Source organism: Lissotriton vulgaris, chromosome 4_1 (assembly GCF_964263255.1).
Source record: "Lissotriton vulgaris chromosome 4_1, aLisVul1.2, whole genome shotgun sequence".
NCBI classification, from domain to species: domain Eukaryota; kingdom Metazoa; phylum Chordata; class Amphibia; order Caudata; family Salamandridae; genus Lissotriton; species Lissotriton vulgaris.
The window spans coordinates 1724064687-1724083071 of NC_141691.1; the positions used below are offsets into that span (position 1 = coordinate 1724064687).

The 18385-nt window shown below is 45.1% G+C and overlaps 1 protein-coding gene across 3 annotated transcripts in view; it reads left to right on the forward strand.

Moving 5' to 3' along the window:
- Window positions 1–18385, forward strand: part of DPY19L4 (dpy-19 like 4) — a 617659-nt gene that overhangs the window by 283405 nt on the left and 315869 nt on the right. For all 3 annotated transcript variants that reach the window (XR_015309916.1, XR_015309917.1, XM_086966015.1), the window contains exon 12: window positions 3680–3838. Coding sequence is in view for 1 of the 3 variants with exons in the window: in XM_086966015.1 (XP_086822141.1) it covers window positions 3680–3838 (159 nt within the window). In the remaining 2 variants the exon portion in view is untranslated. The remainder of the gene's footprint in view (window positions 1–3679; window positions 3839–18385) is intronic.

The following is an 18385-nucleotide window of genomic DNA, read 5'->3' on the forward strand; positions in this document are numbered from 1 at the left end:
GGACTGGGTAAGAGTGGTCTGCTTAATTCAGACACTCTGTTCATCACCACCCCCTTTTCTGAATCTATCCTTGAGAAAGCAGTTCACTCATTGCTGGCCAAAGGGGTAATAGTCACCAAGAAGTAAAGGGCAAAGGGCGCTACTCTTGATAATACTTGGGGCCAAAGAAAGACTGTAGACCCAGTCTGATTTTAGTTCTTTGGTTCTTGAACACCTTCCTTCAAAAGTACAAAGTTAAGATGCTGACTCTGATCTAGTTCTACTTGGTTCTAGATTCTGGGGTTTGGATGGTGGTGTTCTTAGATGCGCAGAATGCATACTTTCATGTACCTGTCCTGCAGTCACTTGGGTGCTTTCTCCTACGCATTGTGTGGGAGAAACACTTCCAGTTCACTGTCGTGACCTTCAAACTCACCCAGATCCACTTGATAACACAAGGTAATGGTGGTGGTAACAGCCCATCTACCCAGGTCATGTGTATATATCTTCCTCCTCATTGACGTCTGACTGTTGCAAATGGACTTGTGACTGAACCACTGGCATACTACCATCTTGCTATATACCATTCTTTGCTTTCTCTGTTACGGAGCCAAAATCCCATCTTCTGACATGGCAGAGGATTCTGTTTATAGTGTCTGTTATGGACAAAATGGTGTTCAAAGTTTTCCAATCCTGCAGTGATTCTGACATTCAACATGTGATGCCTATGTTTCAGTCTAGATTCTGTGGTCCAGCCTGATGATTCTGAGGCTCATTAATCTCCTCACCTTGTATTTGTTTTGTGCTTCATGCCTAAGGGTACATAGAGGCTCAGCACTGGGTGTCCTTCTCAGGCAACATCCATGTGTTTCATAAGATGGCCCAGGACCTGCTGTGATGGATGGATGAAAGAAACCAGCTTTACTTGCAGCAGACCGTTCTCCCAACCCCACCTGGAGCTGATGGTAGTGACGGATGCACTGCTCTTGGCTGGGGAGGCCATCTGGATGAGGTGAAGATCTGAGGCATCCATTCTTTTCTTGACACAAGGCATCACATGAGTCTTCTGGATATTAAGGCCTATCTATCTCCATGCTGACCATCAAGGGCAGTTTTGTGCACGTTCTGGCACAGTACATCTACCTTCGTGCTACTGCAACAAACAGGGTATTGTGGGGTCCTGTCCACTGTGCCAGGAGGCACTGAGGCTGTGGAGCTCACTGAACCTTCAGGAAACCATCTGGTGGGTTCAAGTTCCCTGATTTCCACGGGGGAGGTGCCAGAAGATGCCACTTAGCTAACCACGATTGGCATCTGCAGAGATAGCACACTGTGTTTTCACCCAGTGGGTCATGTCTTGGGTAGATCTTTTTGCTACCACTGAGAACACTCTTTGTCTAGCCTTTTACGCTTTAGTGTTTGTTTCAGGGCTCCTTGGTGGACTCATTCCTGCCCTCCATGGGAATCTAGTCTCCTTGACACGTTTATCCCCCTGCTGTTGCTTCCCAGGGTTCAGAAAAAGGTTACTTAACTGAGTTATGAAGGAGGTTTGGAAAGACATGTCAACTGATCGTAGGCTGGCTCTGAGGATCTAGTGCTCAAACCTGCTGAGTCTGAACATGTGCCCCTGCTGTGTCTACCTCTTTGGGAAGATGTAATCTCTCAACAACAGGGCAGAATTCTATACTGAACCTCTAGAACTTGTACATCTGTGTGTGGAGATTGAGCAGAACCAAATGAGAGCGTATGATCTGTCTCAGGAAAAGGTGGATGTCATATTGTCTGCTTGCTGTCCATCCATGAAGTCTATATATTCTGGGTGCTGGGCAAAATGTGTGACCTGCTTCGAGGACCACCTCTTCAAACCTTTGCAGGTTAAACTTTTTTATTGAATTCTGTATATCTTATATTTGAACTGCAAGGCCTTCTCGTGGTTACTGTTTAAGATTGCCCTCTCAGCCTTTCTGCATTTGTTTGATTAGCCCCCTCTGTTTAAGTCCCCAGATGTGATGTGTTTTTTGACAGAGGTCCTCCTACTCCTATTTTTTATGCTGCATTGGGACATTATGGTTCTTACCTTCCTTAAGTGCACACCTTTTCAGCCGATGCATTGCTGTTCTTTAGGCTGCTGACCCGTAAGAGTCTTGCTCTTTGTGGTCTTTTCCATGTGCTGTCCGTGAACTGCAGGTGGTTTAAGTCAGACCACCATATACCATCTTCTTACTGGACCTGTTTCAAACTGTGGCTTCCCCTCTGTTGGTGGTGGTGTTGCTTTTCCAAATTGTATATAAATCTAAATCAATAAAGGCTAGCTAGTTTAAGGGAAATATTTTGGAGACTCAGGTACGTCAGCAGTAACAATATGTGGAAAAAACACTGTTTTCCTTTGAAAGCCCTCACCCACCGACCTAGTCGGTGGCATGCTTCATCATCGGGCCCACCACAGTGGCACCGAATGTGCCCCGGGTGTGCTTCAACGCCAGGTGACTGCGGAGCTGGTATTTTGCTGAGTGTGCAGTGAAGGGGTGTGAAGGTGAGAAATTAAAATGCTATCCAGGAGGTCCCAGCACCCGAGGGTTTAGCAATATTTAATAAACTGGGCCTCTGTTAGCAGGTTAAAAAGGCAATAGGACGTTTTAAGGGAGAGTTACAATGACCTCCAGCGTCCAGTGTGGTCTACATGTTTCAGCCAGTGCCTTTTGTTGTAAGCTGGCTTTCCTCAGGACCAAAGAGGGTGAAAAGTGCAAATTATAATAAACTATATTAAGTGAGTGTTGTTATTTTCTCTATGTGTCGCGCACGCTAAGGCGCTGTAACTGTTAGAGGGGGATTCCCTCAAGCTTTTTCTGTTATTTCAATGTAAAAAGCCTCATGGGTCGCCTGGCAGAGAAAGAGACCGAGTAGTTCGGTCTGGTTCCTCCTGGGACCTATTCGTCCATCCGCGGCGCCCGAAATGCCAAATTGGACAGTCTATCACATTCTCTACTTTGTTCTTGCTACCATGTGCCTTTAAGGCGGAGGAGGGACTTCATTGGTTGGTTTCCGAGAGAGCCCTTAGCATTTATATCCATCAGACTGCGGAGTACTGACCTTATACCGATGGTTCGTTCTCTGCATTTAAATGTGCTATGCCTTGGCCAAGAAGGAACCTCCTGAGGGCATTTGGGTTCACTTTACCAGAGCCAATGATGCAATATGGCCTTTGCCAGGGGTGTTCCGGTACTGACATCTGCCAGGCGGCTATGAGGGCTTCTGTCTATACCTTCACCCACCATACTATCTTGACTCTCAGGTCTGCAGGGAGGGATGTTTTGCACTCTCGGTCGTGCAGGATTTCCTGGTGTAAAGTCCACTCCTCAAACCCTTAGGCTTTTGGGAGCTTCTGCTTTGGTATCTATTCATTTAAAATAGCAAGTTACTGTGGTAGTGCTCTTTCTGCTGAATACTCTGTCTATCCTTATAAGTGTGTAAACTGCAGGCAGTTAAAAAGTATGAACACTTTTTAGGATGTTACTGTCACCCAGTATAAATGGTGTTCAGTGAGTATTTGAAATGATGTCAGTTTGCATGTGAGTCGCTCTATTTAAACAGATGTATCGCACTCATACTAGCTAACAACAACACCCTCGTGTCTGCAAATGTTTGGGAGTCTGTGACAATAAAGAAACCATTATTGAAAATGTTTTGTTTTTTTAACTAGGAGCTTCTCTATGAATTGGTTGCTTTGCCAAGCATCACTTCAGCCCCCTTCGCAAGACTCCCTTTTACGACTCACACAGTCATCTCTGCTTCCCTTCTACATCGTGGTTTTTACAATTTGTCTACTTTCGCTTACTCAGGTTATTGTTCGAAGAATATGGTAAGTCTTGAAATTAGTGTTGTGTTTTCTTGTTAGTGTGTTCATGTTTAAATTTTGTGTCTAGTTTTTTTTTGTTTGAGGACATGATGTATGATGAACCGATATCAGTGCTATACAATTGGGCATAGAGTACCTTCTACAAAAGCTTTGTCCAAATGAGGTAAGTTTGTGTTGCGGAATTTAGCGACAACGGTGCCTGGAGGGAGTGGGCATCCGGACATGAGAAATAAGGAATAGTATCTTATGTATTTCTGTTTTTTCATATCTACAGTCAACAGAGGTTTGTCTTCTAAGAAACGCAGGCTTAAATCTTGGTGTTCCACTTTGACATGGAAATCTGGGAATGTTGATGAGCATGAGTCCATCAAATAAATGTTGTAAAAACGCATGAGAGGTTCCAGTGGAAATTAATAGATCACAATATCAGCAAAGGGACTTTCAATGTTGAAGTGTATGCTCCTGGGCCCATGCAAAAAGCCAAGCTGGGAAAAGAACGTAAATAGCATTTGGGTTCTTGCTGTGGCACAGAACTATATTTCTGATAGATTTCTAACCACAGATTCCTCACTATGTGAATTTCCGAATTTCCCCAAGTGCTAGACTGGATCCGAAAACCTTTGTAGCCATTTCCTCACTCGTCGACAAGTGAGATTGTGTGGCTCTGCGTAGTGTCTGTCCTGCCGCCGATATGGCGTCGGGGCTACTATATAGGCACCACCTTCATGCGCTTACGTCCGTTCCTTTTTTTCTGTGCTTGCCAATTTCGGAGCTCTTGAATTCTGTCACCTCCCAAAACAAGGTCTTAAGCTGTGTTGTAACTGTAACCGGCAGATGTCACGGACACCCACAACATCTGTCTGGTGCCTCGGCTCGAAACACAACTCAACTTTGTGTCCGTTCAGTGCTAAGATGGAAAAAAAGACCAACCTCAAAGCCAAGCTCAGTCCTTCCAAAAATCACTCACAGTCAAAGTCCCGGTGATCCGGTTAAATTCAAGAGCACGGACACGCTCCTGGTCCCAAGACCAAGTCCAGGAAATCGCACAAAAAAATATTTTTTAAAATCCAAGCATAGGTCCCCCTCATCCCGCCTCTCCCACCACTGAGTCGCACTTTGCTCCAGGCGTCACTTCGCTGTGGAGCCACCCCCCTGTTGTGCAGCAGATTCCGACTCTAGTTGTTCTTTCAGCTCTTTCCCGAAGGGGCTGCAACACCTCAACAACTATACCAACTTTAGGTAGCTATGGAGGAGATTTTTTGTGCTGCAAAGGATTCCTGTGGAGTGCCTCTTTGCTCCATGGATTTGAAGGAGCCTCCAGTTGAGTTATTGTTAGCGGATCTTTCCTCTGCGCATGACTGTGCCCCTCAAACTCATATGGAGGTCGTCCCCGAGGCCGGCACCATCGGTCCTGGCTCTGACATCACGCAAGATTCCACCTATGGCAACACGCTTGACTCTGCCCTTGATGTCCTTTCCGACACAACTGGGGCAAGTATCAGTGGTGTTTGATACAGCGTTGATAGTTCCATCAGATTCGGAGACTCGTGTTCCACTGTGCAGTACCCAATATTCTGACAAAGAGACACTAAAGCCCCACAATATGACACCGTTCATACTGATTATGAAGAAGGCTACCAGTATAATGATCATGACAACCTACTTGATTACCTCCAGAATGCCAATGGTCTGGAATCCAATTCAATCGCCTCTGAGGAGTCTGCCTCCTTTGCGAGAATAAGTCAGTGTGAGGTTTTGGACCTTACTTTACTACACAACAAGCCTCCCAGTCCTTTTGAGGTCCAGACTAGGGATCTCGTCAACAGGGTCCAGGCCTCAAGGGGCAACAAGCTACCCAGCTCCTTCCCCGCTGTCACTGCAAAACAGTTTTAACTTGTCCTTGGCAGCTCACGATTAATCAGTAGAGAATCGCATCATATTCCACCTCCTCTGCTGGAGGAGCATCACAATGGGTTCTCCAGATCTGAAAAATTGATGCCAAGTTCTGCCTGCTCTATATTCAGGAGACTGGATGGTAATGCTGGACTTGCAGGACGCATAATTTAACATCCCCGTCCTGCAGTCCCACAGACTGCCTGTGATGTCAGTTAGACCAATCAGTACATCTTGGATTTTCGAAGAGGGATAGTTGTGGTCATAGCCCATACCCAGAGTTTGGGAATACCTGTCTTCTTATATCTCTGACTGGCTTCAGAAAGTGGAATTGCCTCATACAGTTGTAAACCATGTCCAGACGACCGTCAACCTATTGACATTGTTGGGTTTTTCTATCAACGTGCCAAAGTCACACCTGACTCTTTCAGAACTGCCCAAATTCATTAGAGCCATCCTGGAAGCGGTGCTCTTCTGAGCCGTCTCTGCCTTGAGTCCAGAACATTCAGTCTATTATCCCATATGTTTCAATCTGCAGCTAAGGTCCCAGAGAGGTTTGCTCTGAGGCTTCTTTGCCACCTGTATCAGGCTTGTGGACCACACCAGGTTGCACACGCAGGTTCCGAATTGGGGTAAAGTCCGTGTAGGAAAGTGGAATTTTGTTGGAGTTGTCCCCACATGTTTTACCCCAGTTTGTACTACTGGATACTGGTTTTCAACTCTGACAGTGCACCGAGGCCTGCTAACCAGGACTCAGTGCCAGTGCTCTTTCCCTTAAAACAAGTTAAAAGTCCAATTGTAACGCAATTGGCAAGACTTTAGCACTCCTATAAGTCCCTAGTAAATAGTACCCCTTGTACCTAGGGCATGGGTACTAAAGAGGGTCCCTAAGGGCTGAAGAATGTCTTATGCCACCCTAAGGGACCCACACACGAATTACATGCTGGCTGCACGAAATGGTGAAAACCATTCTGAAAAGATACCATTGCAAAGTGCACTGCATGTACTGTATGTTAGTCACCCCTACAGCAGACCTTAGAGCCCTAAGGCAGTGTGGGTTATTGTTTATCGGAGGACACATCTGCATGAGCAGATATGCCCCTGGGATGTCTAGTTCTAATACTAGATATTGCAAGTGCACAGGGAAGCCATCTTAAGACGTACTGGGCACTGGACATCACGAGTTACCTAGTTACATGATGGCTTCAATGAAAATACTGGTGTTTGTTATCATACACCATGTCATATTAAATCTGTACTGATGTAAATACTGAATTTGTTGTGAGATGCACCCATAGGGCACCTTACAGATGCCCTCTAAAGCTTTACTGGTCTCATAGTGTGATGGCTGACCGGACTCTGCCAGCTTGCCACCACAGATGCGTTTCATACCATCTGCCAGGGAGAACCCACACTCTCAGAGGTCCTCCTCCAGCAGAATGTCTAGTGAGATTAGCTTGTCAAGGCCTGAGGCTTTGAAGCCTCTGCCACTTTGATATGTGACCCTGGCTTCCTCCAGACATGGAGAATACCACCCCCTGCCCTGAGGCCCATTTGGCACAAGACCGGCAGGAAATTAGATAGTTTATTGTTTTTATTTTATTTTATACAACTTGTTGAGCGCGCGATTACCCGGGGGTGTCTTGGCGCAAGACAGAAGATCGAACAGAAGAACTAGGGTTGTAGATAAATTAGCTTAAACTATTGATTAAATAACAAGGGTTTTAACTGTTGCCTGAAGAGAATTAATGTGGGAGTGCTCTTAATTTGATTAGGAAGGGCATTCCATAGTTTGGCCGTGGCAATTGAGAAGGATCTGTCTCCCCATGTAGCTTTTCTTGTTTTAGCTATCTCCAGGAGATTTGCCTTTGCGGATCTCAGGGGGCGACATGGTCTATATGGACAGAGAGCGAGTTTTAAGAAAATTGGGCCTTTGTCATGGATGGATTTGAAGGCTATACACAGAGCCTTAAATGTAATTCTTTGCCTCACCGGTAACCAGTGAAGTTTTCGGATGACATTTGAAATAGGTTTAAACTTGGGTGTTCCGGTGGCAAGTCTGGCGGCTGCGTTCTGTACCAACTGGAGTTTGTTTCGCACCTGTTCTTGTGCATTAAGCAAGAGAGCATGTATTTACAGGGAGATACGGTTGTAGTTTTTTAATCATCTTTAGCGTGAAGAAAGAGGCTGATACTATGGAATTTGCTTGGTGTGTATAGGAAAGTTTGTTATCAAAGATCACTCCTAGGTTCCTGACCTTGGTGACAGGGACGGGAGAAGGTCCCAGTTCTTGAGGCCACCAGGTGGGGGACCAACCAGGGGTGATCATGACTTCAGTTTTGTCTGAATTGAGCTTTAAACAATTTTTACTCATCCAGTTACTAATGGCAAGCATTCTCTGTTGGAAGTTATTGGCTACTTCCAGTCCGTTGTTATTAATGACCAGGACAAGCTGCGTATCGTCTGCATACGATGTAACTGCTAGGCGATGAGCTTTGATGATCCTCGCTAAGTCCGCCACATGAATGTTAAAAAGTGTTGGACTCAGCGAGGATCCCTGGGGGTCACCACTGGGGAGAGAGGAGGAGTATCCACCCATAGTCAGGAGGCGTGTTACACCGAAAGGCTAGTCAGACCCCTAAGGTTGGCTGCTTGAGGAGGACACGAAAAGAAGGATTTCACCATCTTGGTTGTTGTGTAATTAGGAACTTTGGGACAGGATTATGCCCACTCCCCACAGGAAGTGGTCATATAAGGGGTGTAGTGAACCAAGGGGGTCAGTAGCCTATTGACTACTACCCTACACTCCCTTTAACACCCCTAAATTGAGGCCCCCTGACACCAGGAACTCAGATTCATCTCCCTGAAGAAGAAGATTGACAAAGAAGAGCCGAAGACATAAGAACTGTGGACCATCGTCTACAGTGGCGCAAAACCCTGCCGGATTACTGCTCTCCAGACAATCACTGGCTCGCCCAAAGCGGAACAGCCTCCCCAAACCCCTGGATGTCTGCCAAGCACTTCCTTGACCCCGCAGCATCTCCCTTGGAATAGAGGAGCCACGTGAATATATTCGATGAAGACGACGATGAGGTCGTCGACGCAGAGGATCCAGAACAGCAGTCGGATCCCGGTTCGGAGTATGGCTTCGAGTATTTGATATTTGATATTTATGTGCATTTGTATAGCGCTAACGTTCGCTCCCAGGGGAGCATCATGGCGCTGAGCAAGCTGCGGAGAATAACAGAAAGATGGATTTGGAAAGGAAAAGATTAGATGGCTGCCAGGACGGAGGAGTCTAGTTGTTGATAGACCCATGTCTTAAGAAGTTTTCTAAAGTTGTTTTCATTGTCTATGGATCTGAGACTGACAGGCAAATTGTTCCAGGCTTTAGCGGCCAGAACATTGAAGGATTTCCCACCCTTGGTCTTATATTTAAATCTGGGGATTAGGACCAGATTTGTCCCAGAGGATCTCAAGCAGCGTGGGGGGTTGTAGCGCATGAAACGCTTTGCAAAGTAGCGGGGCCCTGTATTTTGCATTGTTTTGAAAACTGTAAGTAGTAGTTTAAAAAGAATTCTTTTATGCAATGGCATCCAGTGCAGCGAATTTAGTGCTGCAGACGCTGATGACCTTCTGGGGAGTTGTAAGACCAGTCGAGCTGCGGCGTGTTGGATGCTCTGCAGCTTTCTGAGGGTAGATTTTTTCACTCCGGCCATAAGACCATTGCAGTAGTCAAGTCGGGAGAGTATGAGGGCTACCGCAACTGACTTTCTGGCTGCAATTGGGAGGAAATCAAAAATTTTTTTTAGAGATTTTATTAATCCAAAGCAGCGACCGGCAGTAGTCTTAACGTGGTCATCAAAGGAAAGAGATGAGTCAAATTGAACGCCTAGGTTTCTGGCTGATGGAACTGCACTTGGGGGGGCCTCAGATCCAAGGGGCCACCAATCTTTCGGGCAGAAGGAAAGGTTTTTACCCAATGGGATGATTTCCGTCTTAGCACTGTTGCATTTCAAATGGTTAATGTTTAACCACTTAAAGACATCAGAAAGGCAGTTTTTGAACCGGAGATCAGTGTCGGTCCGCTGCTTATCAATTGTGACGACCAATTGAGTGTCGTCAGCGTAAGACGTGACAAGAATCCCATGTGATTCTATCACAGCTAAAAGAGGTGCCATGTAAATGTTGAAAAACAAAGGACTCAATATGGACCCCTGGGGCACTCCAGATGTGATGAGTTTTTCGCAGGATAGGTGGGATCCAAGGGACACAGTCTGAGACCTGTTTGATAGGAACGATGAAATCCAGGCTAAGGCTGTGTCAGTCACGCCAATCTCTCGCATACGATTAATTAGGATGACATGCGAGATGGTGTCGAATGCTGCTGAGAGATCCAACAGGATGAGGACAGCCTGCTTGCCCTCATCCTGCAGGAACTTGATGGAATCAGCTAGTTCGATCAGCGCTGTCTCAGTGGAGTGACCGGAGCGGAAGCCTGATTGCTGAGGGTGTAAGATGTTGTGGGCTTCTACATAAGTTTTTAGCTCCTCATGCACTAGATGCTCCGTGATTTTGCCAAGAATTGGAAGTAGGGAGATGGGGCGCATATTCGTCAAATCTGTTGGCGATTTATTCTGTTTTTTCAACAGGGGTTTTACTGTAGCCTTCTTCCATTCAGTGGGTACAAGTCCGGATTCAAGGGATTCATTGACGATGACATTAATGTAGGGATTGACTGTGTCGATCAGGTGATGAAGGATGATGGGGGGACAGGAATCAGTAGGCGCTCCTGATTTACAGGCCCGGATTGCCTTGTTAGTCTGTTTCAGGGAGACAGATTTAAAAGTAGAAAGAAGGGGGTAATTGACTGTTGCCTCTAAGGGGGTTGTCGGCGAAGGGGGAAAATCTTTCTGAATATTGACTATTTTGTCGACAAAATAATCTGCAATTTGATTGCAAAGACTCTCTGAGGGAGGTATGTATGAAGTATGAGTATTATGAAGAAGACTATGACAACGTCGAAGATGAAAACTTCGTCGCGGTAAGGGACGACGTATCCCCCATCGTAGCCGTTGATGACGACTCAAGCGATGAACCAGGCCCACCTGTGGGTACTGGGCCCGACACGGACACTCAGAGACTTTCAAAGGCTCAGGTCGAGGCATCGCCAGAAGGCCTTAGCCGAGATCGTGACGAACATTCTATAGCCCCGCGTCAAGGCCCGGCTAAGAAGACATTACATGAGCAATCGGTTCCAATACTGAAAACGAAACCGAAAGCTATCGAGCACAAGAAAGTGCTGAAAACAGCCCTCGGGTCGAAACCTTCAAACCCATCGGAGTCGTCGAAAAAATCTTGTGTCGACGACCCTGCGGGGTCAAAAGTAAAGAGTGTCGAACCGAAGATCGGGCCACTGAAGTCCGCCATTAAAACAAAGCACGTCGAACCGGAGACGTCGACGTCAATGGACAGCGACATCAACAAAGGACTCGAGTCTCGGAAGGGCCTCGATCCGAAGCATCAGGTGGACAGACCCCAGCTTATCAAAGGTCTCGAGTCGAAAGTCAAAAGCGCCTCGAAGAACCATGTCAAGTTGAAACAGAAGAGCACGCCTCCGACGCCACAAGCACCGAAGCCAGCGTACGCCCAGAAGACGGCTGGCGAAAAGGCAGTCAGTCGGGCCTACATAGACGCCGGCGCTGAAGAAGGTCGGCCTGTCTAAGGAGTCACCGATAAAATTCGGACTTCCTACTACTGCTCGGCCCCAAGGCGCTCGATCCGAAACCTAGGGTCGAAACCCCTAAACAAGTATCATTGGGGAAACTTAGTCATCCTTCAGAAGAGGACGTTATGTACCAGGAGCCCTCATATGATGACCAGTCCAAATTGAATCTGGTAAACTCACTATTTATCAGAAGAAAATCAGATCTGAAAATACTTTGGAATCTTACAAAATTCCACTCAAAAAGAAGTTGGATTCTACAACTTCACCTATCCTTTTTGAGACTGTGCGTTACTATGGCCAGGACACTTCGGTACATTCACCCACACCCACTACAGAAGATATTGGTTATGATGATGAGGAACAGTATCATTACCCTGTGGACACTGATCAGGATGACCAGGCTCAAACCTGGACGGACCCTGCTGACCAGGGAGACTCACAAACTATCCCTGATACTCCCTCTTATCCTGTGAAAACTTCACCTACTGAAGATACAGCTGCATTCAATGCTTTGCTTGAAAGGGCAGCACTAAATCATGATGTGGACATGCATGCTGACCCTGTTGAAGAGGATTTCCTGTTTGACACTTTCTCCTCTTCAGAAAAATCGGTAAAAACTTTGCCAATGTTAACAGGTGTCCTTAAACATGCTGGTGACATCTTCAAAGAAACCACTAGAGCAAGGGTTATTAACCCCAGGATTGAAAGGAAATACAGACCGGCGCCTGTGGACCCTACATATATTAAGGGACAGCTGCCGTTAGACTCCTTGGTGGTCTCCAATGCCCGTAAGCGCGCCAATTCACAGACTACGGGTGATGCTCCTTCTCCAGACAAAGAATCTAAAGTACTGGAAGCTTCTGGGAAAAGGGTGGCTGCTCAAGCAGCTAATATCTGGAGGATTTCAAATACACAGGCCCTATTAGCCAGATACGATAGGGCACATTATGACACTCTGGAGCAACTGCTACAACATTTTCCAGAGGCCTACAAGGAGGGAGCAGAGATGCTAATACAGGAGGGTAAACTCATTACCAACGCATCCATTAAGTGTGCACTAGACGTAGCAGACACTGCAGCCAGGGCCATTAACACCAGCGTCATGCTCAGAAGGCATGCTTGGTTGCGCATCTCTGGATTCAAACCTGAGATCCAGACCACGCTACTGAACCAGCCTGTGAACCCAGATTTTCTTTTTGGTCCTGATGTGGACACAATCTTAGAAAAGATTAAAAAAGACACAGACCGGGCCAAATTCATGGGTGCCCTCCAGTCCCAACAATTTAGAGGAGGTTCCTTTCGTCGCTCCGGTAACAGAGAAGCTACACGATGCCAGGCATCACAACAGGTCCAGTACAATAAAGGGAGCACGCAAACCACCTACAATAAGAATAATAGAGGTGGATACTGTGGCAACAGCAGCAAAGGCAGAGGACGGGGGAATAACAACACCAGATCCTCCGCCAATACTAAACAGTGACGCCTTGTCACTGCCCCCGGACCATATAACACCGTTCGGGGGGCGATTACAACAGTTCCTGCCAGTCTCGTAGAGAACTACCACAGACAGGTGGGTGGACAACTTATTCAGTACAGCTATTGTCTAGAGCTCACCTCCACTCCACCCAACATACCCCCAAGACACCGTCCTATGTCAGCAGAGCACATAGACTTATTGCAGCAAGAGGTCATCAGCATGCTGCAAAAAGGGGCCATAGAACTCGTCCGGTAAACAGACATAATATCGATTCCAAAATATCGTTTGGACAAAATATCGAGTGAAAAATATAGACTAGCCAAAATATCGACCAGACATAATATAGACTACAAAAATATCGAGTAATATCGATATTAATAGCCAAAATATCGAATCAAAAATATAGACTAGACATAATATCGACTAGATAGAATATAGACAAAAAATAATCGAAAATAAGGTAGTTATTAATAATTTTTAATAATTGTGTAATATAAATCTGTAGCGGGTTGTGGGTTTATAGGGGAATAGGGTGGGAAGTAATTTAATAATAAATTAATTATGAAAATTATTAATAATTGTTAATTAATTATTAATTGGTAAATAAATAAAATATAATAGGTAAAAAATAATAAATAATTAATCATTCATTTTTAGTAAATTATTTTCTGTAGCGGGTTGTGGGTTGTGGGGAATAGGGTGGGAAGTAATTTTATTATAATTAATTAATTATGTAAATTAATAATAATTGTTAATTCATTATTAATAGGTAAATATTTAAAATATAATTGGTAATAAATTATAAATATTTAATTGAAAAATAATTAATATTTAGTAAATTATTTTCTGTAGCGGGTTGTGGGTTTATAGGGGGATAGGGTGGGAAGTAATTTAATAATAATCAATTAATTATGTTAATTAATAATAATTGTTAAATAATTATTAATTGGTAAATAATTAAAATATAATTGGTAATTAATTATAAATATTTAATTGATAAATAATTAATATTTAGTAAATTATTTTCTGTAGTGGGTTGTGAGTTTATAGGGGGATAGGGTGGGAAGTTATTTAATAATGATTAATTAATTATGTAAATTAATTAAAATTGTTAATTAATATAGTCATTTTAACCCCTACGCTATCCAGCACTTTCCCTACTGTTGCACCCACTGGAGTGGGAATAGTAATTTTAACCCTTACGCTATCCAATGTTTTCCCTCCTGTTGCACCCACTGGAGTGGGAATAGTAATTTTAACCCCTATGCTATCCAACGCTTTCCCTACTGTTGCACCCACTGGAGTGGGAATAGTAATTTTTACCCCTACGCTATCCATTCTTTCCCTACTGTTGCACCCACTGGAGTGGGAATAGTAATTTTAACCCTTACGCTATCCAATGTTTTCCCTACTGTTGCACCCACTGGAGTGGGAATAGTAATTTTAACCCCTACGCTATCCAACGCTTTCCCTACTGTTGCACCCACTGGAGTGGGAATAGTAATTTTTACCCCTACGCTATCCAACGCTTTCCCTACTGTTGCATCCACTGGAGTGGGAATAGTAATTTTTACCCCTACGCTATCCAACGCTTTCCCTACTGTTGCACCCACTGTAGTGGGAATAGTAATTTTTACCCCTCCGCTATCCAATGTTTTCTCTACTGTTGCACTCTTTGGAGTGGGAATAGTAATTTTTACCTCTACGCTATCCAGCGCTTTCCCTACTGTTACACTCACTGGAGTGGGAATAGTAATTTTAACCCCTCCGCTACCCAATGTTTTCCCTACTGTAGCACCCACTGGAGTGGGAATAGTAGTTTTTACCCCTAAGCTATCCAACGCTTTCCCTACTGTTGCACCCACTGGAGTGGGAATAGTAATTTTTACCCCTAAGCTATCCAACGCTTTCCCTACTGTTGCACCCACTGGAGTGGGAATAGTAATTTTTACCCCTACGCTATCCAGCGATTTCCATACTGTTGCACCCACTGGAGTGGGAATAGTAATTTTTACCCCTACGCTATCCAACGTTTTCCCTACTGTTGCACCCACTGGAGTGGGAATAGTAATTTTTACCCCTACACTATCCAGCGTTTTTCTAATGTTGAATTCACTATAGTTGTTACAATAAATTTTAACCAATTTGCTATGCTACTGTAAAAATATTATATATGTTTAGTTAATAATATGTATGTATATATTTATATTTATTTTCTTTTTTGTTGTTGTTGTAATTTACATTAATTATTTATTAATATTACATTTATTTAATCATTTTAACTAAGTTTATATTAAATATATTTATTTTTATATTAGTTTTAACTTAATTTAAAGACATATAAAAAAAACGATATTTTGACAGTCTATTATTTACAGTCGATATTTTAGAGTCGATATTTTTGTACTTACCTGTATAAAGATAGAAACTCGATATTTTGTCCCTCGATATTTTCTCATCGATATTTTTGCAAGTCGATATTAATGGGCTCGATATTATTTCAGTGATCCAACTCGTCCCTATACAGGAACAAGGTACAGGGGTATACTCGCTGTACTTCTTAATCCCCAAAAAGGACGGGTCTCTCAGGCCAATTCTGGACCTCAGGCCCCTAAACCAATACATATTGTCAGAGCACTTTCACATGCTTACTTTACAGCAGGTTCTACCATTGCTCAGTCAGGGAGATTTCCTCGCAACGCTAGACCTAAAGGACGCGTACTTCCACATACCAATACATCCAGCACACAGGAAGTATCTCAGGTTCACCATTCAAAACCAGCACTATCAGTTCAAGGTCCTACCCTTTGGGGTGACAACAGCACCCAGGGTGTTTACCAAGTGCTTGGCGACAGTGGCGGCGCACCTAAGGAGAAACCATGTCCACGTCTACCCCTATCTGGACGACTGGCTTGTACAGGCAAAGTCGGCCCAGCAATGTGCCAGCCACATGTCGCGCACTATTCACCTCCTACACAGCCTCTGATTCTCACGAAACTACGCAAAGTCTCATCTCCAGCCAGCTCAGGTACAACAGTACCTAGGAGCGACTATAGACACTCTGGTAGCAAAAGCACAGCCAAATTCAGCAAGAATCAGTGGTATTCAGGTGCTGATTCAGAAGTTCAGGCCCCAACACTCCCTCCCAGCACAAGTGTTTATGCAGTTGATAGGCATGATGGCCTCCTGCATCTTCATAGTCCCTCACGCGAGGCTACACATGCGTCCGCTTCAGGAATGGTTAGCACGGCAGTGGAACCAGGCTCAGGGACAGTTGAAAGACCTAGTGTTGGTGACCGGTCGTGCATACCACTCTCTGCATTGGGGAACCCACAAAACTTTTGCAGGGGATGACCGTTCCAAGAGCCTGGGCTGGGGAGCGCATGTCCTCCATTACACCGTGCAGGGACTATGGACGACACAGCAGAGGAAGATGCATATCAACCTGCTGGAACTGATGGGGATCTTCATGGCGATGAAGGTCTTCAAAGTACACCTGTGCAACAAAGTCGTGTTGATCCGGACGGACATCATGACTGCCATGTACTACATTCAGAAGCAGGGAGGCACACACTCTCCACAGTTGTCACATCTAGTGCAAAGCATGTGGAAGTAGGCCATTCAGAGGAACATCTTCCTCATGGCAGAACACCTCCCGGGCAGAGACAACCAGATGGCGGATCTGCTCAGCAGACACAGCCACCAGATGCACGAGTGGGAGATTCATCCCTCGGTGCTGCACCCGTACATCCAGCAGTGGGGTTACCCAGAGATGGACCTGTTCGCCACAAGGGAAAACGCAAAATGCCAAAGCTTCACTGCCAGGTTTCCACATCCCCAGTCTCAGGGCAATGCGATATGGATGAACTGGTCAGGCAGGTTTGCGTACGCTTTTCCCCCAGCCCCGTTCATACCACTAGTGGCACGCAAACTGCGGCAACACTCAGTGACACTCATCCTAGTTGCTCCAACGTGGGCGAGGCAACCATGGTACACCACGTTCCTAAAACTTTCCGTGGTGCCTCATCAAAGGCTGCGATTAACACTGCGTCTTTTAACGCAGAGCCATGGAGACATTCAGCACCCAGATCCGCAACAGTTGAACCTTGCGATCTGGCTTCTGAAGTCATAGAGTTTAGTTACCTTAACTTGCCTCCTGACTGTATGAACATTATCAAGGAGGCAAGGAGACCTACAACCAGAGCTTGCTATGCGGCAAAATGGAAACGGTTTGTCATAAATTGCACCAATAATGACATAAATCCGCTGGATGCATCTACTCAAAACATCATATGTTACCTGTTACATTTGCATAGATGCAATCTAGCCTATATCTCCATCCGTATATACTTAGCTGCGGTGGCAGCTTATCTTCAGAACAGGTAACACCTTTCACTCTTCAGAGTTCCGGCTATTAAAGCTTTTATGGAGGGACTCAAACGCGTGATTCCTCCAAGACACCCACCTTCACCTGTCTGGAACTTAAACGTGGTTCTAACCAGACTGATGGGACCACCTTTTGAACCTCTACACTCATGTGAGATACAGTTCCTAACGTGGAAAGTGGCTTTCCTAGTAGCAATTACTTCACTGAGAAGGGTTAGTGAGCTACAAGCCCTCACTATTCATGAGCCATTCATACAAATTCATGCAAATAGAGTAGTACTGCGTACAAACCCTAAATTTATACCGAAAGTGGTCTCCCAATTTCACATCAATCAGACTATCGAACTGCCAGTGTTCTTCCCAAATCCAGATTCAGTGGCAGAAAGAGCTCTACATACCCTGGACGTTAAGAGAGCTCTCCTGTACTATATAGACAGGACAAAACCTTTCAGGAAGACTAAACAACTGTTTGTTGCCTTCTCACCACAGCACAAAGGCAACCCCATTTCCAAATCAGGTATAGCCAGATGGATTGTTAAGTGCATACAAATTTGTTATCAAAAGGCTAAACGCACATTAACAGTTCCCCCAAGAGCGCATCCCACACGCAAGTTAGGGGCATCCATGGCTTTCCTGGGAAACATTCCTCTAGAAGACATATGTAGAGCAGCCACATGGACTACCATACATACATTTACCAAACACTACCGCGTAGATGTACACTCCAAACAGCAAGCTGCGGTAGGACAGGCTGTACTCAGGACTCTTTTTCAGGCTGCTGCAGCTGGCACAGGCAACCACCGCTAGGGGGGACACTGCTATACATTCTATGCACATATATGAATTCAGCAGCCCACATGCCTCGAACGGAATATGCTACTTGCCAGTATGCATCTGTTCTTGGCATGTAGGGCTGCTGACATTCATATCGTCCTCCCTCCTCCCCGGTACCTGTCGCAGCTGTAGCACTCAGAATTATTCTTAGCATGGACATCACTTACTGTATCATACTCCATCCCTGCCACAATGGCGAAAAACAATCTGTGGATGGATAGGATGCCCATGC